Raw genomic sequence first — 25188 nt, forward strand, 5'->3', positions numbered from 1 at the left:
TTCTTAGTCTGAGTATTGACATTTGATACCACCATGTTTTCCCTTTATAGCATCACACCTTTACTTCTTTTTTTTTTCATTCCTAGGCAATATGCACATAGTTTATCAACATGATCACAGTCTTTAGAGAAGCTAAAGTTTTAAAGGGGTACATTTTTTACCATGCTTTATAGTATTGTCCTGCCCATTTCTTTTAGAATACAAACCAATTCAAAATGCCCTACAGAGCATTTTAAATTTACAGAGCCTGTGGAACACTGCCCATTTTTGCAAATGGAAGGTCAGAAACAGTTACTTGCTATACAGCAATCTCCACACAGGCAGCATCTGCATCTCGGTCATATTTGTATTTCCCAAGAGGCTTTGCATGGTGGGGGGGAGTGCTTAATAAATATTGGTTGAATAATTGAGTTGTTGTTTTCTACCTTTCTTTAACCTTCACAGTTCAATTTGTTCGCTTAAAAGAACTTCTCATCACAATTTCTGAAAGCTTAAACACTAAGGTTTGTGTTTATGTAGGTATGTAAAATGACAATTAATTAAAAAATGCTGTTTTATGTTTTAGCTAGTGAAAAATGATGGCCTCTCTTTTATGACTTCTATAAACCAGTAAGAGATCTGAGCACCCAAAGGCTTATGTTATTGTTTAAAGATTCTTTTGAATTTTCTAAAAAACATTAGAAAAAAAACCCCTCACAATTGTGCAGAAAGTCTGTTTTATTTTTATTTTTTATAAATTTATTTATTTTTGGTTGTGTTGGGCCTTTGTTGCTGTGTGTGGGCTTTCTCTAGTTGCAGCGATCAGGGGCTACTCTTTGTTGCGGTGCGCGGGCTTCTCACTGCGGTGGCTTCTCTTGTGGAGCACAGGCTCTAGGTGCGTGGGCTTCTGTAGTTGTGGCACGTCGGCTTCAGTAGTTGTGGTGTGTGGACTTAGCTGCTCCGCAGTATGTGGGATCTTCCTGGACCAGGGATCAAACCCGTGTCCCCTGCATTGGTAGGCAGATTCTTAACCACTGCACCACCAGGAAAGTACCCTTAATTTTTTCATTGAAGTATAGTTGATGTACAATATTATGTTACAGGTGTAAAATATAGTGATTCACAATTTTTAAAGGTTAATGCTCCATTTATAGTTATTATGAAATATTGACTATACTCCCTCTGTTGTAAAATACATCCTTGTAGCTTATTTATTTTAGACCTGATAGTTCGTACCTCTTAATTCCCCACCCCTATCTCGCCCCTCTCCCCACCTCCACTGGTAACCACTTGTTTGCTCTCTGTATCTGTGAGTCTATTTCTTTGTTATATTCACTAGTTCATTGTATTTTTTAGATTCCACATATAAGTGATATCATAGTGTTTGTCTTTCTCTGACTTATTTCACTTAGCGAAATACCCTCCAGGTCCATCCCTCTTGCTGCAAGTGGCAAGTTTTCATTCTTGTTTTACAGCTGAGTAGTACTCCACTGTATATATACACACCACATCTTTATACATTCATCTGTTTTTTTAAATTTTTTATTTTATATTGGAGTATAGTTGATTAACAATGTTGTGTTAGTTTCAGGTGTACAGCAAACTGATTCAGTTATACATATACATGTATCTATTCTTTTTAAAATTCTTTTCCCATTTAGGTTATTACAGAATATTGAGCAGAGTTCCCTGTGGTATACAGCACACCTTTACTTTGCTATGTCTTTTTTTTCCCTCCTGACACTGACAAAGAGATTTGTTCATAGAGAACTCACTCTGAAGATGACATTATATCTCAATGGCTTAGGCTCCATATGCAGTTTCTTCTCTGTCTTTAATTAAACTTGTTTTTTTCAGTGCTGTAGCTGGGAGCACTGTGTTGACACAACTCATTCTTGTACAGAACAGATTAAAATGTCAGTGTTCCAATGTTCTCATCTGTGAGAAAAAGAAAATACTTGGGATATTTTATTTATAACTTTTAAAAGACTCCTCTGTGAAGAAAGATAACTTGTAGGCTGGAAAACCATTTGACAGTTAAAAGGACAGAACTCTAATATTAGTCTAACAAAAAAGGGGGAAAAAGACTGAAAGTTTACTAAAACTCTTTTCTAGGGATTTAGAACACATCTTTCTATTTCCTTCTTAATTTTCACTTAATTGTATCTTTTAATTCCCTAGTGTTCTGCTTAATCCTTCTAGATGCTGTGTATGCAGAATATTGACAGTTTCCGCAAAAGACAGTTAGTCAGTCATTGCAGTAAACGCACATATCATGTGGAAGGAGGGCTACTAGTCAAGGGAAATGGAGTTGGCGTATTGAGCCTTTAACCTTCATATCATAAGTCTGAATGTATCTGTTTTTACAATGGAGTCATTAATATTTGTTAGCTAGTTACTGGTGAATAGGTCCGCAAATTCACCTTGCTACAGCTTGAGACTCTTTTCTGCCTATCAGGTGTTCACAGGATATAAGCTACATCAGTTAACGCTGGGTGCTGTGCAAATTTTAGAAGTCACAGTAAAGAGACAGGCTTGCTGCAAATTGATAAGGTAGGGACTTAATAAGAGGAGCCAATATTAATGGAACACTTGCATGCATCTAGAATATTTAAAAGTGTCTCTATGTATTGATGTATTGACTGTCTAATCTGCACAGCTCTATGAATAGGTGATATTATCTTCGCTGTACAGATGGGAAACGGAGGCCTGCAAATGTAAAGTAACTTGTCCAAGGCAACACAAGAAATGGAGAAGCTGGATTTGAATCCAGGGAGTCTGGTTCTGCAGCCTATTCTATTAGAGAGTTTCTGAAAGTTTATTAACTCTTGATATTGTACGGTTTGGGAGCTTTTACTCTCTGGTGATGTTGCCTGAGTGGCGTCCTGAAAAGTAGGAGCTTGCTGTGGCTCCCCCCTGTCCCTTTTCTTTTCTCCTCCATTACTTGCTGAGTCCCATTAATTCTAGACAACATCTCTCAAATTTGTCCCATTTTTCCTATCACACTGCTGCTACCTTAGTTCAGGCATCTTTGGGACATAGCAGCAATCTCCCGATGTCCCTCCTGTCTCCATTCTAACTAAGTGTCTCCCTGTCCACCCCCGCAACTGATTATCCGCATTGATCCTATAGTAAATCTTTATAAGAAACCAATCTGATCAGGTCCTTCACAGGATTAAATGTAAAATAATACCTAGTTACAGGCATATATCACATTTTACTCATCCATTCACCAGTTGATAGACGTTCGGGTGGCTTCTACTTTGTGGCTATTACGAATAACGTTGTTATGAACATTCACGTAAAAGGTTTTGTGTGGACATAGGTTTTCATTTCTCCTGGATATATACCTAGGAGTGGAGTTGCTGGGTCAGATGTTTTTTTGAGGAGCTGCCAGCCTGTTTTCCAAAGCAGCTGTCCCACTTTACGTTCCCACCAGCAGTGTATAAGGTTTCTAGTTACCCCACGCTCTTGCCAACATGTTATTTTCCTTTTTATTTTATTTGATACTTGCCATTGATACTAATACTAATGGATGTAAAGTGGTATCTTTACGTCCACTAGTATTAGTGGCTAAGGATGTTGAGCATCTTTTTATGTGCTTTTTGGCCATCTGTATATCTTCTCTGGAGAAATGTTTATTCAGATCTCATTTTTAAAAACTGAGTTTACTGGAGTAATGAGAGTTCTTTATATATTCTAGATACAAGTCCCATATCAGATATATGATTTATAAATATTCTCTTCCCTTTTGTGGAATTGTCTTTTCACTTTCTTGATAGTGTCTTTTGCTTTTTTCCTTCTATTTCTTGGCTATGAAGTGTGGCATGCGGGATCTTAGTTCCTGGACCAGGGATCAAACCCGTGCCCCCTGCAGTGGAAGCATGGTGTCTTAACCACTGGACCACCAGGGAAGTCCCTTGATAGTGTCTTTTGAAGCATAAAACTTTTAAATTTTGATGAATCCCCAAATACCTGTTTTTTCCTTTTGTTCCATGTGCTTTTGCTGTCATATTTTAGAAGCCATTGCTCAACCGAAAGTCATAAAGATTTACCCCTAAATAGAATTATATAGTTCTAAATATAGTACTTAGGCTTGTGATCTATTTGGACTTTTTCTTTGTGTGTGTATGGTGTCAGGAGGGGGTCCAACTTCATTTTTCTGCATGCAGGTATCCTGTTGTTCCAGCGCTATTTGTTGAAAAGACTAATTTCCCCCACTGAATTGTTTCGGCACCTCTTAAGAAAAATATCTGACCACAAATGTAAAGGTTTATTTATGGATTCTCAGTTCTATTTGATCTATCCATCTATTACTGTAGCTCTGTAGTAAGTTCTGAAATTGGGACGTATGAATTTTCCAATTTTTTTCCTCTTTTGAAAGGTAGTTTTGCCTATTCTGGATCCTTTGCACTTCCATATGAATTTTAGGATCTGAAACATTTCTGAAAAAAAATGCAGCTGTTATTTTGATATCGACTGAATTGAATATGGAGATCAATTTGGGAAGTATTGTCATCTTAAGTCATCTAATCCATAAATGTGGGATGTCTTTACGTTTATGTTGGTATTCTCTAATTTTTCAATGTTTTGTAGTTTACATTCTATAAGAATTGAACACTTTTGCCTAAGTTGTGGGACTGTATTTCATTTTGGTATCTGTTTTTCTAAATTATATACACAAGCATCATATATTGTTTATACAGTAAAAAGTTATGCCATAAGGAGAACACTGTTAGTATTACTATGGATTGCTAAATCATGAATTAGGATATATAGTAAGGTCCCCCATTTTTAATTCCTGAACTTGGTTAGTTATGCCTTTGTTAGAGAATTGGAATCTCTCCCACAAGGACCCACCACTCCAGGACCCACTGTCACACTGATTCACACTCCCACGAGGACTCTCTCTGAGATGGGGAGACAGAAAGGTGCTTCTGAGGAGGTGGTGGCGGCCTTGGGGCCTTTACACACTCACCTGTGGTCTGGCAGTGGATCACCAGGATGTTGGCCATCTCAGCAAACTTAACACTGGAGGGGTTCTTTTTAATTTCCTTCAAGAATTCTGCAAGGACCACCTCACACCTACCAATGAGCAAAGGAGAAAGGAGACAGCTCATGCAGCCAGAGCCAGAGGAGCCTCCACCAGTGCCATTTCTGCTGTGCTCTGTGGGACACACTTGTCAGATGGACATTTTTCAGAGGCTGGGGGTGGATGATCTCCTAGCTCCTCAAAGCAGGAAGCACACGAGCCAGGAAGAGGACGGTGAATTTCGTGTTCTCCGCCGCCGCCGGTCTGTTGGGTGTGGGGTACGCGTACGCGCCGAGGGGCCCCTGCAGCCGCCCGCCCCTCCCCATCTCCACTCACATTTTCCGAATCTCTTTGCCGTTGTCACCCAGGATCTGGAAGAGTCCATCCAGGATCTCCGGCAAATAATCCAGCAGGTTAATGTCTGGCACGGACTCCAGAACCAGGATCTGCCCCAGGGGAGGAAACCATCAGGGAAAGTCACCAGCCAGAGAACCTGCATCTCCTCGCCCATCCTCTGGACTGGCCAGCGAGAAGGGGCCCTGCTGAGGCACTTTCCACGGCACTGTGGGTGTCCCATGGGGGAGGGGGTGCTAGTAGCTGTTGTTTCTGTTCAATGGGCAGGGGAAATGGGCAATTTAACCCCAGGGCAGTTCAGATGCCCGGGGACGGGGCGGGGGGTGTGGGAGGGAACCCATGGAAAAGGTGGGCAAGGCTAGAAGAGGTGTGACAGCTGGAGGAGCACAGCTGGCTTCAAAGGTAAATCTGGGTGTTTCCGGAGACAAGGAAGGAACCACATCCTCTTCAGAGGCAAACGTGATGGGCTTTGGGGGCAGAGCTGAATAAATGTGTGTTCGGATTATCTGGTGTCACTGGCTCCTAGAGGGATAACAATGAGGCATCCCCGCAGCCACAGGAAGTGCCCAGGTGAGCCAGAGAGCAGACCTCACTCAACTAGAGGCTCCTTACGGCTGGAGAAGGAGTGTCGCGGGGCCGGACCTTACCCAGGAGATGATGAACTGCCGGGCGTACTGGTTGTTGGAATAAATCCTCTCCCGCAACAAGGGGATGAAGCCCACCAGGTCGAACTTGTTGCTCTCCGTCACGATGTCCTGTGGGTCAAAGGCATGAGAGCCGCCTGCTGGGGGCGGGGCTGCCTGACCTGGCTGAATCCCTGGCCCGGGCTGGCTCCAGGGGTCAGGTGGACACAGAGGAAGATGACGGAGCCTGAGTCAGGCAGGAGAGGCCCCCGGAGCATCCCTCCTCACACAGGCCAAAGGACCAGCAAAAAGGATGCACTGAAAGCAGGAATCAGGGTCGAGAGAACTAATCAAAAGGCAAAACCCTGCATCTCTGTGGTCTGGATCGAATGCCCTGGTGAGCTGAGCATAAACTGCCCCTGTCACTGGGGGCAGGGTGGGGTCAGCATGAGGGGACATTAGGGTGACAGAATGGTTCTGTATTTTGATCCTGCTGTAGACATAACTCTGTACTCTCATCATAGAGCTGTATACTATTCCATTAACTGCAAGTGAAAAAATTTTTTTTAATTACGAAGAGCATCAAGACCCAGGGTGCAAGGCTGCAGAGCCAGCCTTGTGGTCTGAGATGTGGAGAGGATGGCAATAAAGAAATCACAAGTCTGCAACACCCTGCTGGGGCTCGGGGGTCAGGGTCAACGCCCTGGCTGGTGTGTACGTCCCTCCAGGAGAAGGGCTCACCTTGCCCAGCACGATGGAGCAGGCGGCCAGGCTGATGAGGCCCCCTTTCCGGCTGTGCGGGTGCTGGGACAAGGCAAACTCCTGAGACAGCATCTGGATCACATGCCTGATCTGCACGGTGTTGTTCTGGGCCACGAACTCCCGAACCAGCCTGGAGAGGGAGCAGAGAGGGGCTGCAGGACCAGCGGGATCAGGCTGCTCCTGCTGCTGCCGGCTCTGGGGCCCGGGGCTGGGGTGAGGGAGGGAGATGACCTGTTTAGAAAGAGGAATTGGGAGTCAGGCATCTCAGGGCAGGGCTTTCCCAGTTCTGCTGCTGACTGGGAGGCGTTGGCTGGGTCACAATCCTTTCCCTTTTCTGGGTCTCCGTTTCCCTTTGTCTACGACGGAATGAAGAACAGTGAGCAATCTCACTTCTGGGAATCTGAGAGAATGCAAGTGAATGTCCTGCTGGGGCCCCAAAACTGTAGTGATCCACCATCTTCATTCAGTACTTGCTCAGTGTTGCAAGCAGTTCATACACCCAAGTGGTCCTCTGTGTCTGTGTCATTGTTTCTAGGGATCCACAAACAAACAAGTATGTGTAGCAACATGACACAAGCAACACCACAGAAGCAAGAACGCCGCAGGTAAGTCTCCCTGGGCTGACGGGGAAGCGCCATCTGAGTCAAATCTTAGTACCATTAACAGGCCTTTTCCAGTAAAGAAAGGAAGGCAGGGAACCTCAGGCACAGGGAAAAGCCCGGCTAAAGGCGGGGCCCCGAGAAGACACGGTGCATTTAGGGAGGGTGAGGAGTCTGGTGTGGGGAAGGGGTGGCTGGGGACAGTCGCGCCGGTGAAAGGTTTCCAGCAAGGGGGTGACATATTTATGTCTACGTTTTGACCAGAGAGGCTGCCCCGGGTGGGGGTGGCCTGGTTTGACAGAGGGAGACTGAAACATCTCCAAGGGAGAACACCGCAGCTATCAGGGTCAGGAAGGGGACCTGAAATACGGCTGAGGCAGTGGGAAGCAGCGGGGAGAGGGGAGAGGGCAGGAAGGGTAGAGACGCCTGCAAGGTGCCCACCTGGGGGCTGATGCTAGCAGGGAGAGGGTCTGAGGGAGGCAGCGCCTGTGCTCACCCTGGGGGGATGCCCCCAAGGCAGGCCCCGCCCGAGTGGGGGCGAGCACAGGGAGGCCCAGCTCCGTCAGGCACCAGGGTCTCCTTTCAGAGCCCAGTGGACGTGAAGACACTCTGCCCTGCGGAGGCTCACAGCGTCTCTGCGGTGAGAAGCCTCATGTGGGCAAATGGTGGCGTGAGGGGCCCAGACAACCACTGGGGAGCTGCGGCCTGGGGGTCAGGGACATCCTCCCAGGAGTGGGAACCGAGCTGGGCCTCGGAGGAGGCAGGGACCCTGAGAGAAGGAAGCAGGTGTTCCGGGCAGGAGGAAATGTGTGGGCAAAGGCAAGGAGAGAAAAATAGCCAAATGTGCCTGGGGTCCAGAGAACAGGAGGAAATCAACTGGGATGAGCTGGCCTGGCAGCTCAGGTTCAGGAGAAGGGATCTCACGTCATGGGTAACGGGGAAGCTGTTTACGGGTTTTGAAGAGATGGTGAAAGGGTGTTTTAAGAAGCCCTGAGATGGGGCTTCCCTGGTGGCGCAGTGGTTGAGAGTCCGCCTGCCGATGCAGGGGACGCGGGTTCGTGCCCAGGTCTGGGAGGATCCCACATGCTGCGGAGCGGCTGGGCCTGTGAGCCATGGCTGCTGAGCCTGCGCGTCCGGAGCCTGTGCTCTGCAACGGGAGAGGCCACAACAGTGAGAGGCCCGCATACCACAAAAAAAAAAAAAAAAAAAAAAGAAGCCCTGAGATGGATGGGAAGGGGGAGACGGTCCCATCATCAGCTGGGAGGGACTAGGACCCGAGTAGCAGCTGAAGGTGTGACGAGGGAGGCCTAGAGATCACAGACTTGTCAGAGTAGCTGCCTGGACTCATTGCCTAACTGCTCTGTGCCCATCACAGCAGGTACACGGCTCACCGACGGCATAAATGGGGGTCTCAAGCGGCTCAAAGAATTTTAAGGACAGTCAAGTCCAAAAGGTATTAATTAGTTTGTGTGGTTCCAGCTCAGTGTCAGGAACCTGCTAGTAATTAGTGCTGTTTAAATAAACGTGCTGTCCTGTGAGGCTGTGACCACTCCTGTAAAAAGGCTGTTCAATGGGGATTACAGGGCTTGATAAAGATTCAATCCCGCAAGTCGTAGGGGGCATCTATCTATTCTGTGCCTGGGACTGTGGCCACAGGTGAATCAAACAGGCCTGACTCCTGAGCTGGCGGATGTGGGAGCAGAAACAGGGATTCCAGGAAGGGGCTGCGCAGATGGTCTGTGAGGGGCCTCTTGCTTTGATCTTTATAGGGTGTGATTCCACCAAGCCCACCCCAGGGGGCTGAGGGCTGTGGATGAACCAAGGGCCTGGGGGGGGGGAAGCTAGTTCCATAAGTGCCCCCTCCCTTAGCAGTGTAATAAAGCGCAGCAAGGATGGCTCTACACAAACCCGTTGTTTTCTCAAACAGGACAAACCAGCCAGACGAGGCCCAGTGATGTTTCAGAGCGCTCTGACTATTACGACAGACACAGCCTCTTGAGAAAAGCCCTGCAGGTGTGCCAGAGAACAGCCAGAGCATTGGTGGTTCAGTGGTAGAATTCTCGCCTGCCACGCGGGAGGCCCGGGTTCGATTCCCGGCCAATGCAGTGCTGCTTTTTGGCCTCTTCCTGGCAAGCTCCCCCAGACATCCTGCTGCAGGATCCAGCTCCTCAATCACGCCCAGCCTGCAGCAGCCAAGGGTGCTGCGAACCTCTGAGCACACTTCCTTGCTTCGTGAGCATGAACAGCAGCTGGCTTCTCCACAGAGGCACCCCTGGCTGTGGGACCCTTCACCCCGTAAGGGGACTCCTGCTGCACCCCCTCAGCCTTGGCCCGTCTCCAGCAGGAAGCTGTGCTGAAGCCTGTGAGCTGTAAAACAGCTCAACACACCACGTGAACGTGGGATGGGAGGACCCACACTTCAGAGAGGAGGAAGTCCCCAGCGTCTCAGTGGGCTTTTTGCTACTGAGAAGGAACGACTTGAGCTCTACTTCCTGTCCTGACGTCTGAAGGCAAATCAACTTCTCACGCAAACACATAACGCACACACACACACACGCACACACACCCTCCTCCTGCCTTCTCTCCTGCTCTGGAGCCTAAGCCTCTGCCGTTGCAGCTGTGCTGATGTGGCCTTCCATTCTGTGAATCAGTGTACAGACAAGGGGACTGGGGTTAAAGGGAGGTGCTCACACAGCTGCTCACAGCTGGAGCATTGGTGGTTCAGTGGTAGAATTCTCGCCTGCCACGCGGGAGGCCCGGGTTCGATTCCCGGCCAATGCAGCAGCAAACTTTTTTTTTATCATCCTAAGAGACTGGATTTGACATTTCACACTGCCCACAGCATTGGTGATACAGTCTGAGAAACCTAGAATGACTTTTTTCTAGCTTGAGTTTTCCACGCCTGTTTCCTAAATTCCACAGAGACCTAGATCTTGTGTCCCCTTGTTCTTGAGGAGTCCAGGATGTGGGGATCACCAAAGCCGCTGAAAGCAGCTGTGCCTCCCCTCCTGCCCAGACAGGCAGCCCGGGGACTCTGACTGCAATGCCCCTGGGGAAGCCAGGCCGTGTGTGTTTCTGCTCCGTCCGTGTTAGAGCAGCCCTGAGAGTGGGAGTAATGACATTCATGAGGCTCCAGCAGGGCAGCAAAGAAGACCCAGCCCTGCTAGCAGCACAGTCCGCCCTGGAACCACCTCCTCGCCTGTCTCCTTGTTTCAGGTCACAAACGGTCCCTGAGCCACCGGAAAGGGCCCTCCTCCCCACCTCCCCACTTGAGAGTCGGCAAAGGGGACGCATTCCCTGCCCCTGAGGGGCTCTCTGCCAGAATCCCGTGGAGGGGAAACAAGAGAGGCCTCAAGGACTTTCATGCAAAACAGAGAAAAAAAATCTGGTGAGGACAGTGCAAGGTAAGGAGGGGTCAGGCGAGAAAGAGCACAACCGGCAGCTTTCGTGGGGAGGGAGTTAGGTGTGGCTTCACGAGGGTCAGCTTTTGCAAGGGGTTCTGAAGGATCAGTAGGTGTTCATTCAGGGTGAGGAAGCCCAGACAGAGGGAACAGCATGAACCAAGGCTCAGAGGAAGGACAGAGGCCCTTGGATTGGCAGCACAAAGCACACAGGTGGAGCAGACGTGGGTGACAGGGCCAGAGAGGCTGTGCCCACTCACGTGCTTGGCAAAGGAAGTGGCCGTGAGCAGCCACGGAAGGTACGAGTGATCTGCAGTGGTGGGTGGTAGGATTTGAACAGCGTTTAGGGAACTCTGAGGACTGCAAAGGCTGACAGAGACCAAACGGTGGGAGAGCACGAGGAATGGGGCACTAACGTCGGGTGACAGCGGACAAGTGTGACAGGGTCTCCTGAAGGGGGAGGAGGTGGGCAAGGGGTATATCTGTGTTCAGAACCCCCCGACATTCCCGTTCGCTCTACACCAGCTGCAAGGTCCCCCCACCCCGAATCTTACCAGGACGCAACTCAGGGCACCCCAGGCCACTACTAATACAATGGCCCTTTCAGTTCCCGAGGGCCTGGAACCCCAAGTCTCTATCTGCTCTTGGAGGAAGAATATTATCAGTGTCCAGGAGAGCGAGACAATGACCAACGGTGGTTGCCTGTGGAGGGGAACCCTGAGAACATGTTCTCACCAAAACCATCAGTTCTTAGAGCACTGGGCCTGGCCCTGTGGGTCACCCCGGGGCCACAGCAGGAAGACCTGTCCCACGAACCGAGCCCACGCTCTCTACCTGACAGTCAGGGTGATCAAGACAGGGCCGGCTGACCCCTGCAGTCTCACTGCTCAGCTGCCCAGCACAACTTTCCTCTCCAGTAAGGGCTTCTTACTGGGCCCTGCTATGCTGCTCCTTGGACACTTCCTGTCCATTCCACTCCATGGGGAAGCTCCCGCTCCCGTCCACATCCTAGCCAGCCTTCAAAGTCCAGTTCACATCCAACCCCCTGCTTTTCCCGACCATCCCAGGAAGGACCACTCCTCCTCTGCACGCTGAAGGACTCGGCGACCCTGCAGTCTGTGCCCAGCACTGCACCATCGAGTGTCACGGGTTCTTTCTCACGTGTTTCATGTTTCTAGCTCCACAGCTCCAGGCCAGAGTCCCTGAGGATAGACTGGTGCCACGATTCTCTGCCTCTTGAGCGCCAGCCCTCTTCCCGCGTCTAGAGCTCCCCACACAGTAAGTGAGGAATCAGTAAGCATCTGCCCAGGGACCCACCTGTGCCGGTGGGCGGGGCCGCAGGGCAAGCTGTAGGGAAACACGGGCAAAGCCCCACGCTGCCGTACTGGTGACAAGGGGTGGCCTGCTCATCTAGACCTAACCTGTTGGGTAAATCAGAATTGTACTTGGACCGGCCTAACCCCTAGTTTACAATTCAAGTTAGGAGGGACAGAGGGCACCACTACCAGGATCTCAAACGCACACTGAGAAGGACCAGGTCCCCAGGGCGTGGCTGGGGACAGATGCCGATGCCAGGATGTGACTTGACATGCGTTTGCCTAGGGGTGAACCAACCCCTTGGGGGTGCCCCAAATAGTCCCCGTCAGCAGGACCTGGTCTCTCCACAGGGCACAGGCAGAGAGAAAAAGCAACTACAAAGGGAAGCAGAGGAAGTGAAGTTTGAAATCCGGGCGCCCCCAGTTCCAGGCTAGTGTCTCTTCAAAAGAACACCCCGTCTCCTCTTTCATCTCCACGTTGTGAGCCACAGCTGGGGGATCTCAACTAGTTCTGAAGTTAATATTTGGCCCAGAAACTTATGATCACAAATCCCAGTGACCTTTGCTGACATTAGGGTCACATGCATCACTGTTCTATGTCCCAGAGAAGAGATTTGCTTCATTCCTCTAAAAACTCTGGCTGACGAAGTATCCTCTAGAGATTGCTCAGAGCCTCCATTCTCAACTAGTCAGAGGTGTCGCAGGATGGCAAGAACAGCCATTCCCAGGAGGCACAATGCCCAGTGCTGGCCAGCTCCAAGCTCTCTACACTGCTCTCAACTTCACAAAGTGCCACACCGACTACCTTGTCCCTGACTGAGAAGGAGCCACAGACAGGCCAGGACGCATTTGGAATTGTCTTTCTCCCAAGGAGAACTTATGGCCACGTCTCAGCAACACAACTGAGACAGGAAGGGGGCAGGGCACAACCTTTACAAGAATGACATAGCCATTGAGGACACGACATAAACTGGTTAGAACCAACTAGGTCCAAGATGGCAGCTGATTGACTTCCACTAACCTTGAGCCTCAGTACAGGCTCACTGTAACACATCAGCAAGCTAAATGACACACGCACAGGTGCCATGTCAATTCCGAGGCGGACAGTAAAAGGCCAAAAGGGGGTGGTGGCTCCATTCTTGGAATAAGCCTCTCACACGTGAGCCTATGAAGTTACCCACCCCTATAAAAACTGACACCCTGGGGCCTCTTCTCACCTCTCTCACCTTCTGAGATGGCCCACACTCTGTCTATGGAGTGTGTATCTCCCTGAATAAACCTTTCACTTTACTATGGCTCGCTCTTGAATTCTTTCCTGCACGAAGACAAGAACCCACATTCGGCGGCCATCCCAGGGACTCGTCTGAGACCTGGGATGTGACCATCCTCTTGCGCCCCACTTTCTTTCTTGCAGCAAAACCACAGCCCCGCACTGGGCCCCTCGGCCTCTGTAACGCAGCTCGGGGACAACCACGGGGAGGACTGGGGAGCTGACCACTTCCCACGAACACACTCTTAAGTATTCCAGGGGGTGGTTATTCCTCACAGCAACGTCCTTCTGTAGTTATTATCATCTCATCATTTAGATTTGAAACAGAGCTTCAGGGAAACCATGTCCCTTTCTTGAGGTCACAGAGGATCTGAACCTTGGCACCTACAAAGCCCAGGCCCCCTCAACTGTACACCAGTTCCCCTCACCCATCTTCTTAAAAGCATGTCAGCTGCAAAGTGCACGCATCCAATTACAGAGGGTACTTCCCTCGTGCAGAACTCAGGCCCCAACTGAAGTGCAGCTTTCTCCATGCCTTTTCGCCACTGTCTAGTATTAGAGGTCTCTGAAGCATTCCTCCATCACACACGCGTGTACATACAGATGAGGTACATACCTGAGATGTTGAAATGAAGGTCTAGGGGTGGTCTTCTACCATTAAGGCAGGAAAGAAGTAACCACTTGCTGAGCACTTACTACATGCTGGGTAATGTGGTGGATGCTTTACACGTGTTATCTCATTTAAACCTTAAAATAAGCCACGGAGCTAGGTACTATAATACCCATTTTACAGATGGGGGAAACTGAGGCTCAGAGATGTTAATGAAACACACAACATCACACAACTTATGGATGGTAGGTGCAGAAATCAAACCTTGATTTTTCTGACACCAGGTCTGAAATCTACCACGTTACATTATCCCCTCTTCAAACATCAAAGCTCCCACCTGTTGGATGCCTACTGGGTGCCAGGCACTTTACATGCATTATTTCATTTAACCCAACCTCATTTTATTTGTTGATGTCCAAATGGCCTGGCCAGGAGGTGGCAGAGGTTTCAGCCACTGCACGCACATTTCTGTGTCTTTAGCGGAGACAGCCTTGGCTGTGAGTTTGCACTGTTTTTAGAGGATTACATAAGATAATGCATGCAATGTGTTCTGCACTGCATATACTCCTGTAACAGTATTAGTGCACAGTCACAATCAGACAAACTGTGATCTTAAACACACCATACAAGATCATATTCCTTCATTAACCGCCGACTGAGAACCTGCTTTGCTCCTGGCTCCAAGTAGGACAGAAAGATAATCCAGAGTTGTGTTTATTCCTGTGCTGTAAAAATTTCAGCCTGGACTTTGGGCTGCCTTTTTTACCCTGGCAAGTCCAATGATCCACCTCAGTTCTCTATGTGACATTGCTGTAATTGGGCAACATATCCAGGCAGTGATTTCGCAAACAGAAGCTGGCGGGCAAACATCTCCTCCATCTGCTTTGCTGAGTATTTAAGTAACCTGGTTTCCACTTGCTCACTACTCCCCAATAACTGAATAGGAAAAGCAGAACATCTGCCTCTGAGGAAAGGCTCAAGAGCTTCTGAAAAGGCCCAAGAGTGAGTTAAGTAACAAAATATACTGAGCATCCACTGGGTATAATCAGTGGAAAAACTGTAAAGAAGAAACGAGTCCGAGACAGCAGGAGGCACGTTTGGATCTCAGGTGACAGTAACTGTGACCACTGAATAAGCACTTTCCTCACACTGTAACACAACCTACAGGTACTCTTATTTTTTTTAAATTGAGATATTATTCACATGCCATAAATTCACGTGTACAATTCAGTGGGTTTTAGTATGTTCACAAAGTTGAGCGACTGTCGCCACAATCAGTTTTACAACATTTTCATCATCCCACAAAGATTACCTCATTAGTAGTCACTACCCATATCCCCCAATCCCCTTCCCTAAGCCCTAGGCAACCACTAATCTACTTCCTGTCTCTGTGGATTTGCCTATTCTAGGCATTTCATATAAGTGAAATCATACAATACATGGCCTTTTGTGACTGGCTTCTTTCACTCAGCATGTTTTCAATGTGCATTTTTTTCTTTTAAGATGAGTTAACTGAGGCACAGAGAGGTTAAACCCAAGGTCACAAACTCAAATGCTTACAGGGGCCAAGAGACACAAGTGAGAAGGCCAAGGGAGTAAGACAGGCTGTGCTGAACTTGTCAACACAGGAAGCAAACTGGGGAGCCCAAGTCTTGGCTGGGGTAGGAGGTTGGACCCCTGGGCCCCTTGATCTGCTGTTTGGGAATGTGGGCCCCACAGAGCCACATCTTCCCATTCCTTAAGAGAACCCAGAAACTCGAATTTTACTATGAAATTTGTCAGTTTAAAAGACCCTGGGATCCAGGCCAAACCAAACAGGTCTGTTGGCCGGACACAGCCCCTGGATGCCAGTCTGTGATCCCTGAATGAAGCAATTTGCTGAGGTCCCACTGCTGGTAAAGAGCAGAGCTGTGTGGAATTCTGATCCACACTGTAAAAATTACCTTAAGCCAGTGGGTAATAAATAGTGTCTCCCTACAGAAGTGGTAGGCTCCAAAGAGCTAGGTCAAACTCAGCAGTTCAACCTTGATCTGATCACAAAGCCCCAGGGTTCCTTTAAGAGATGCCAGAAACCTGAAATTCACTGTGAAATTTCTCAATTTAAAATACCCTTCAGGGGCTTCCCTGGTTAAGAATCTGCCTGCCAGTGCAGGGGACACGGGTTCGACCCCTGGCCCAGGAAGATCCCACATGCTGCGGAGCAGCTAAGCCCGTGAGCCACAACTACTGAGCTTGCGCTCTAGAGCCTGTGAGCCACAACTACTGAAGCCTGTGCGCCTAGAGCCTGTGCTCCGCAACAAGAGAAGCCACCACAATGAGAAACACGCACACCACAACGAAGAGTAGCCCCTGCTTACTGCAATTAGAGAAAGCCTGCGCACAGCAACGAAGACCCAACACAGCCAAAAATAAATAAATAAAATAAATAAAAAAATTAAATACCCTGTAAAAAGTCAGCAGAAGGAAGGAAATAATAAAGATCAGAGAGGAAATAAATAAAATAGAAATTTTAAAAAAATTCTAAAAATCAATAAAACTAAGAGCTGGTTATTTGAAAGGTTAAACAAGATTGAGAAACAGGGAACCCTCCTACACTGTTGGTGGGACTGTAAATTGGTAAACCACTATGGAGAACAGTATGGAGACTCCTTTAAAATCTTAAAATAGAACTACCATATGATCCAGCAATCTCACTCCTGGGCATATATCCAGAGAAAACCATAATCTGAAAGGATATATGCACCCCAGTGTACAGTGCAGCACTATGCACAATAGCCAAGGCATGGAAGCAACCTAAATGTCCATCAACAGAGAGATGGATAAAGAAGATGTGGTACATATACACAATGGAATATTACTCGGCCATAAAAAACAGCAAAATAATACCATTTGCAGCAACATGTCTGGACCTAGATAGAGATTATTATACTAAGTGAAGTAAGTCAGACAGATAAAGAAAATTTCATGTGATATCATTCATATGTGGAATTTAATCTAAAAAAAGATACAGGGCTTCCCTGGTGGCGCGGTGGTTGAGAGTCCGCCTGCCGATGCAGGGGACGGGGGTTCGTGCCCCGGTCCGGGAAGATGCCACGTGCCGCGGAGCGGCTGGGCCCGTGAGCCATGGCCGCTGGGCCTGCACGTCCGGAGCCTGTGCTCCGCGGTGGGAGAGGCCACAACAGTGAGAGGCCCGCGTACCGCAAAAAAAAAAAAAAAAAAAAAAAAAAGATACAAATGATCTTATTTACAAAACAGAAACAGACTTATAGATATCAAAAACAAACTTATGGTTACCAAAGGGGAAACATGGTGGGGAGGGATAAATCAGGAGCTTGGGATGAACACACGCACATATAAGATAGATGACCAATGGGGACCTACAGTACACCACAGGGAACTCTACTCAATATTCTGTGATAAGCTATATGAGAAAAGAATCTGAAATAGAATGAAGATGTGTATATGTATAACTGAATCACTTTGCTGTACACCTGAAACTAACACAACTGTATATCAACTATACTCCAATAAAAATTTTTTTAATAAATTTATTTTATTTATTTATTTTTGGCTGAGTTTGGGTCTTCATTGCTGTGTGTGGGCTTACTCTAGTTGTGGTGAGCAGGGGCTACACTTCATTGTGGTGCGCGGGCTTCTCATTGTCGTGGCTTCTCTTGTTGCGGAGCACGGGCTCTAGGCGCACGGGCTTCAGTAGTTGTGGCTCGTGGGCTCTAGAGCGCAGGCTCAATAGTTGTGGTGCATGGGCTTAGTTGCTCTGCAGCATGTGGGATCTTCCCAGACAGGGCTCGAACCTGTGTCCCCTACACTGGCAGGTGGATTCCTAACCACTGCACCACCAGGGAAGTCCCAATAAAATTTTTTTTAAAAGATGCTCAAAATCGCTAATTATTAGAGAAATTCAAATCAAAAGTACAATGAGGTACCACCTCACAGCAGTCAGAATGGCCATGATTAAAAACTACAAATAACAAATTCTGGAGAGGGTGTGGAAATAAGGTAACCCTCCTGCACTGTTGGTGGGAATGTAAGTTGGTGCAGCCACTGTGGAAAAACAGTATGGAGGTTCTCAGAAAACTGAAAATAGAACTACCATATGATCCAGCAATCCCATTCCTTGGCATATATCCAGACAAAACTCTAATCTGCACCCATATGTTCATAGCAGCACTATTCACAATAGCCAAGACATGGAAACAACCTAAATGTCCATCGACAGATGAACGGATAAAGATGTGGTACATATATACCATGGGATAATAGCCATAAAAAAGAATGAAATAATGCCATTTGCAGCAACATGGATGCAACTAGAGATTATCATACTAAGTGAGGTCAGAAAGAGAAAGACAAATACCATATGATATCACTTATATGTGGAATCTGAAATATGACACAATGAACCTATCTACAAAACGGAAAGAGACTCAGGGACACAGAGAACAGACTTGTGGTTGCCAAGGGGGAGGGGGTGGGGGAGGGATGGAGTGGGAGGTTGGGATTAGCAGATGTAAACTATTATATATGAAATGGATACACAACAAGGTCCTACTGTACAGTGCAGAGAACTATATTCAGTATCCTATGATAAACCATAGGGTATTTTTAAAAAAGAATATTTAAAAAATATTCTTAAAATATTAAAAACAAAGAATGTATATTTATGTCTAACTGAATCACTTTGCTGCACAGCAGAAATGAACACAACACTGTATGTAAATCAACTACACTTCAATAAAATCAATTAAAAAAAAAGCAACAACCCCACCCCCAAAATAAAACAAACAAAAAAAGACAATAGCAAAATCACGCTTACCTCAAACAATGAAAACATGCCAACCCTTCCACAAGAGAGGCAGGAAAAAATATATTATTAAAAAAATACCCTGGGATCCAGGCCAAACCAAACAGGTCTGCCGGCAGGACACGGCCCCTGGCTGCCAGTCTGTGACCCCTGGATGAAGCAATCTGCTGGGTGGAATTCTGACGCACACTCCAAAATCTGCCTGAAGTCACTTGGTAATAAACAGTGTCTCCCTGCAGAGGTGGCAGGCTCCAAAAGGCCAGGTCAAACTCAGCAGTTCAACCCTGATCTGATCACAGAGCCCCAGGGATCCCGGCTCCCCACGCCACCCTCCCCACCCTGCCTTCCCCAGCAGGCAGGGACTCATCCCTCAGGAGCTCTGATCCTGGAGCCCCTCCTTGGGCTTCGGGGTTCTCAGGGCGCAGGGCCTGGGCACGTCCATTTGCTGGCTTTGGGAACTCAAAGTTCAGGAACACCAGAGACTTGCCAGTGAGCCCACCCGGGGTCACCACGAAGGGCACCATCTTTCCCAGCCTGCAGTGAGGGCCCTGTCACCGCAGTGAGGGAGCACCCACCACACTTATCAGAGCGCCTGCTGGCATTTCTCCCCCACCCTAGACTCTCCCAGAGAGCAGGGCCTGGGGTCTCACCATCCCTGTCCTCGGGACTCATCAGGGACTATAACCCCTGACACCCAGGGCCCGCAAAACCTGCCACAGCCATTCTAAAATCTTAGCCTCAGGGCCTTATCCTTGAGAAAGCTGTGTGGGTGTGTTGGAGCCAGGCTGTGGGGTAAAGCCTCTCCAGGACTGTGCACAACAGGCTCACATATTTAGCCATCAGATCCTGGTCACCTAACACAGCCTGGTCTTGAGAGTCTAGAGTCTGGGGTCCTTCAGTCGAGCCAAGCATCCGTCTCTGCGTTTTTAGTGTCTGAGGCCTGTCATCAAGATAAAACACCCTCCTCTTATTAGGAATTTTAATCCCTCACTCCAGCACCCCATGCAGTACTGGTTCTGCCACCCGAGCAGATGGTATCCAGAAAACAGAAAGTGGCAGTTAAAACTACCATGGGGGTGTTCAAGTATGAAACTTATTAAGTATATGTTCCGCTTTCAGAAGGGAAAACGATTCATGTAGTGGGGAAGCCTTTTGAGACAGAAGAACCTGAGTTTTTAGATCCAGGTTCTAGCTGTGAAACCTTGGGATGATTCCTTACCCTCAAGGAGCCTCTGTTTCCTCATCTGTGAAATGGGGTAACACTACCTAGCTCATAGGGCAGCTGCGCAAAATAAATGAGATGAGGGATGTACAAGGGCCAAATCTTCCTCCCCCCCAAATAGGGCAGACAGCGTTTTACACGTGATCACTTTTTGAAATGATCAGTGGTATGGACTGAATTGTTCCACCCTGCCCCCTAATTCATACAACCCTGGTGGCAGTATTTGGAGATAGGGCCTATAGGGAAGTAATTAAGGTTAAATAAGGTCATATAGGTGTGGCCCTGATCCAATAGGATCAGTGTCCTTATAAGCAGAGACACTAGAAAGCTCTCAGGTGAAGCACGAGTAAGTCCCTGTCCCTGATATCAAACAGGACACTCCTCATCCCAAACATGTCTGAAGAAGACTCCAAACTGAGTGTAGTCCTCTAGTCCAGTGCTTCTCCAACGCTAATGTGCACCAGGGATCATGTTAAATATGCAGATTCTGATCCATAGGTTTGGGGTGAGGCTGGAGAATCTGTTCCTAACAAGCCCCCAGGGGGTCCTGATGCTGCTGCTCTGCGGGCTACACTTTTGGGTAGCAAGGTCCTTAGACTGCAATGTTATTTCCCCACCAAAAATGTATGAACATTCATTCATTTAGATGCCAACCGTCAAATGCTGCCAGGCACTGTGCTAAGTGCTGAAGATAAATAAAACAGGGTCTCTGCTCTTAAGGAGTTTATAGTCCAGTGAAGGCCCTAAGGGGTTTCCCTGATTCCACAAGCCAAGGGCAATGTCAAACACAAAACGAACCCCATTAAAGACAAAGCCCTTCCAGAATAGCCTGCAGAGTGAGAGCACTTACACAAGATGTGTTGGAGGCAACAATAATGCTGAGATGAACACCTCTATTCAAGGACTCAACCGATGACTCAAGCTATAAATAAAACTGAACATTCCTGGGAAACAGAGCGGGTGATGGACAAAACAGGTGTCACTAGCGTCAGCTGATAAAACCACGGATATGGAGCCAAGTCTATACATCAGCTCTGGGTCTCCTACTCATTATAGCAATACTTATCATTACGACTTGCTGGCACTGGCGAGAGTCAGGGTAGCCACCACTAGTGGTGGGAAAAGAGAGCATTCTAGAAAGTGGTGCTTGATGAGAGAAGCAGCTAGGTGGTTCTGGACACACTGGATGTTAAAGCTGAATGGGAGGGTACTCTTAGCAAAATCCAAACCCTTTAGCCAAAGAGGAAACTAAAACCCAAAGCAGTTAAAGCAGTGGTTCTCAACCGGGGTGACTGTCCATTCCCACGGGACATTAGGCAGTTTGTCTGGAGACATTTTTGATTGTACAATTGATAGAAAGCTACTGGTGTCTAGTGGGTAAAGATCAGGGATGCTGCTAAAAACCCTATAATGCACAGGACAGCCCACCACAACCAAGAATTATCTGTCCAAAAATATCAGTAGTGCTGAGGTTAAGAAACCCTGAGTTAAGGAATTTGCTGGAGGTCAAAGAATGAGTGTCACACAACAGACTAGATTAGAGCTGTACAAAGCATTCTGCAGTGATGGAAATGTTCTAAAATCTGCACTGTCCATTATGGCAGCTGACAGCCACATGTGGCTACTGAACATGTCAGATATGGGTAGTGTGACTGAAGAACTCGATTTAAATTTTTAATTTTGTCTTTAATAATTTAAATGTAAACATCCAAGCATGGCCAGTGGCTACCCTATTGGACAGGGCAGGACTACAGTCCGTATTTCCTGACGCCCAGACTGGCATTCTTTCAGTTTCACAGCCTGCTCTTTTCCACTCCTCCGAAATTACCCACCCACCAGACTTTATCACAAAGATTTGGCTGGAAAAAATACAAAAGTAAAATAACAGCAGACAAATCTTAATAAAATGTTCACAAACATCTTGTTTTGTAGATTGCGAAAAAAGCAAAATGTCAGGTCATGGTTACACATACGGTTGTCCCCCGTCATCCGAGGTTTCAGTTACCAGTGGTCAACCGCAGGTCCAAAATATTAAATGGAAAATTCCAGAAATAAACAATTTCTAAGTTTTAAACTATATGCTGTTCTGAGTTGAAATCTATTGCTGTCCCACCAGGACATGAATCATCCCTTCCTCCAGCACATCTATGCTGTATATGATATCTACCCATTTAGTAGGGTTATCAGATCAACTGTCAGTATCGCGGTGCTTATGTTCAAACAGCCCTTATTTTACTTAATAATGGCCCTAAAGTGCAAGGCTAGTGATGCTGGCCATTGGGATATTCTCTTACTGTGCCTAATTTATAAATTAAACTTTATCATACATATGTATGTATAGGAAAAAACAGTATATATAGAGTTTGCTACCATGCAAGGTTTCAGGCATCCACTGGGTGTCTGGGGACGTATCTCCCACAGATAAGAGGGTCCTACTGAACACGTAATGAGACTGCAGAAACAAGAAAGGTCAAATTATTCCTACTTCCGCTTGCAGGGAAGCGTGATATGACAGAGGTAAAACAAACAACTCTCTGAGCCTTGAGGTTTTGGACCTGATTTCTCCACTTGGTCAACTAACTATCCCTTTCACTTCTCAGAAGCTGGGTAAGAAATGAGGCAGGTCAACATCCTTAGCAAATTCTCACGCTTCCCATCTCCCTCGCATCAGAGGCCAGTCTCTGATTTGCTCGTTTTGATAGAGACCACACTGAGGACGCACCATGTGCCAGGCACTGTGTTAAGCACCAGATATACGTTATGGCGCTTCATTCTCACCGCAGCCCTAAGCAGCACACATACATTACGTCGCTTCATTCTCACGGCAGCCCTTTGGGGCATCAGTAGGTTAAAGAACTTGGCCCAAGTCACATAGTTAGAAGCAAAGCTGGGACTGCCAATCTCCTGCTCTTAAGCACGGCCCTAAGGGCCTGAAACCTGGAGTAGCAACACTGGCTGCAAAGGCGTGAGGAGCTGCCCGGAGGAGCGGGACCCCTGCAGAGCCAGGACAGAGTCCCGGCTCCGCTCTCCACGCCCATCCCGGGTGCCCGCGGCTCTTACCTGTCTATCTCCAGCGCTGCCACCTTCAGCTTTCGCAGAGCTTGTCGTTGAGGGCGCGCATGGTGTTGGGCGTGAGCGGCGCGAAATCCTTCTCGGGGTTCATGGTGGCAGCTCGGGGTGACCCCCGGAGCCCCGCGACTCCTCAGCCTGCGGCAGCCCGGGCCGCGCCGGGGCTAGGGGAGTCTGCGGCTCCGCGCTGCCTCCGGCGCCGGCTCATGGACCACGCCGCCCCGGGCCGCCTGTCTCGCTCCGCCGCCGCGCGCCGCCTCGGAACCGGGGCCGGGTCCCCGTCTCCGCACACCTACCCTCGACTGCCCAACCGGTCCGGAGTCCCACTTGGGGCCCGCACTGCAGTTCTCAAAGGGCAGCAGCCATGTTACTTGGATCAGGTGACTCTGCAGCAGCTTCCGCCTTCCGCCGCTAGGACCCGCCCCTCTCCAGCCACGCCCCCGCACGCACCTGCAGGGGATTTGGCCACGCCCCACAAGGCTTCACCTTCTCCCCTCACACTCCAGCTTTCGACCCCAACAGTCTGAGTCTGGTTTGAGACCTGCTTAATGGGGCCTGTATTACATGCAGTCAACTGCCCGCACGTCGTAGGCTTGGCACTTGGTGGGCTTCTGTAGATGTTCGTGAGAACGAAGGGGCTCCTGGAGCCTGACTCGCTTAGGATAATTTATTCTATACTTACTGAATCTGCTAGTTCATTCACTACTTAGTCACCAGTCAATATCTCATATGCCAAAGTTTCCCGCATTGGAGTAACACCATCTTGATTTTCGCTATGTCCTAGCCACTTGTACTGTTATTTTAAAAGTACTTTCTAATCAACTCACTTAAGAAAAATCTTAAATTCGTTCTTTAGCCTTGCTTATGCCTTAAAATCATGGGCTTGAGTAGTGACATATTTTTCTAAAACATATAAATTTCAATTAAAAACAGAACTATCTGCCTACCATCTAAAATCTCAGGTACCAACAGTGGCTGTCACCCCACCATTTGGGACTCAGGATGTGTTTATTATGCTCTGATACCTTGGAGGGCTGGGTTACAGACAGCAGAAGCCCCAAATGTGTTGATTGCAGGTCTCCAGGTGGATCCACTATAAAGCGGCCCCTCCAAGTGCTTTGAAGTTTCACACTAAATGGTGGAACAGAAGTTGAAGCTGTGTGATAAAAACTTTAAAAGCACTTTATGGATGCAGTGTGGCTAAAGATACAGTAACAGGGAGATGCATCAGAGTTCCTTATCATAAGCTTCCATAGTGGACAGGGATTTAGGACAAAGCTATAATACCATAGTGGAACTCAATGAGGATTAATATTGTTAAAAAACAAAATTCAGCTGAGTAAATTTGAGGATCTAATTGGCTTTATTCAACAATTCATGACTCTGGCAGCATCCCATCTAGCAGACAGGAGCTTCAAGGAGCTCAACAAAATGGAAGGCTTTTATAGGCAGAAGGGGGTGGCAGCTAGGAATGAAGTAGATTGTTTCAGGCATGTCACCTTCCTTTGGGGAAGGGGGGTGTTTATCATGCAGATTACTTCACCAGAGCTGATCAGGTAATTCCAGATTAACTAGTTAAAGGTCATATTGCTGGGAGAAGCTGAAACTACAAGTAGGTTAGATATTAAGTCTTGGTTTGCTGATGTGGGTTTAGCACAAGTGAATCAATTTGGGGCCTGTTTCTTTTTTTTAACAATATGAAATAACACTGGTCGTACTTTTTTCTAATGAGTGAAAAGCAGTCATGTAAAGCTTACAACAGTCTTGAAAATGGAGTGTTATCCTCAGTCAACAGATCAGAATCTATGGGACACAAGTGAGGGGCTATGGCTCATAGAATTAGAAGATGGTCCCTAAGAGTCCCACGCTTTTTGCTGTACACCCTGTGCAATCCCCTCCCTTCAACTGTGATTGTCTTGTAAATATGATGGACTGTCATTCTAACAATTGTCATGTTATATAGCAGAAGATATTTTGCAGATCTAATCAATGTCCCTAATCAGTTGACTTTGAGTTACTAAAAAGGGAGATTATCCTGGGTGGGCCTGACCTAATCAGCAGAGGCCTTAAAAGAAGTTAGGAGAGATTTTATTTTTTTTATTTTTATTTTTTTTGCGGTACGCGGGCCT

At 47.6% G+C, this 25188-nt stretch overlaps 1 protein-coding gene across 2 annotated transcripts; it reads right to left on the bottom strand.

Moving 5' to 3' along the window:
- Window positions 1-765: 765 nt before the first annotated feature.
- LOC307066229 (protein VAC14 homolog) lies at window positions 766-23397 on the bottom strand. Of its 2 annotated transcripts, XR_013811365.1 has the most exons (7): window positions 23051-23397; window positions 6730-6880; window positions 6013-6120; window positions 5348-5457; window positions 4958-5064; window positions 1755-1917; window positions 766-986 (listed from the first exon to the last, which is right to left on the bottom strand). XR_013811365.1 is itself a non-coding variant. In XM_079723331.1 (6 exons), exons 2-6 carry the CDS (start codon window positions 6820-6822, stop codon window positions 1889-1891), a joined length of 447 nt encoding a protein of 148 aa, XP_079579457.1. In that variant the 5' UTR covers window positions 6823-6880; window positions 23051-23397; the 3' UTR covers window positions 1523-1888. The 2 variants fall into 2 exon arrangements, 1 of the variants encoding a protein (XP_079579457.1); XM_079723331.1 differs by lacking the exon at window positions 766-986 and having other exon boundaries at window positions 1523-1917.
- Between the last annotated feature and the right edge of the window lie 1791 nt (window positions 23398-25188).

Source organism: Hyperoodon ampullatus (genome assembly GCF_949752795.1).
Source record: "Hyperoodon ampullatus genome assembly, chromosome: 18".
In the NCBI taxonomy this organism is placed as follows: Eukaryota; Metazoa; Chordata; class Mammalia; order Artiodactyla; family Ziphiidae; genus Hyperoodon; species Hyperoodon ampullatus.

Bases quoted from the DNA above. Each gene is read 5' to 3' on its own strand.
- LOC307066229 (XM_079723331.1), bottom strand. From the start codon at position 6,822: ATGCTGTCTCAGGAGTTTGCCTTGTCCCAGCACCCGCACAGCCGGAAA. The intron at 6,121-6,729 runs GTGAGCCCTTCT...TTTGACCCACAG, and splicing joins GCTCCATCGTGCTGGGCAAG to GACATCGTGACGGAGAGCAA. The intron at 1,918-4,957 runs GTGAGTGTGTAA...TTTTTCTCACAG, and splicing joins GATCCACTGCCAGACCACAG to ATGAGAACATTGGAACACTG.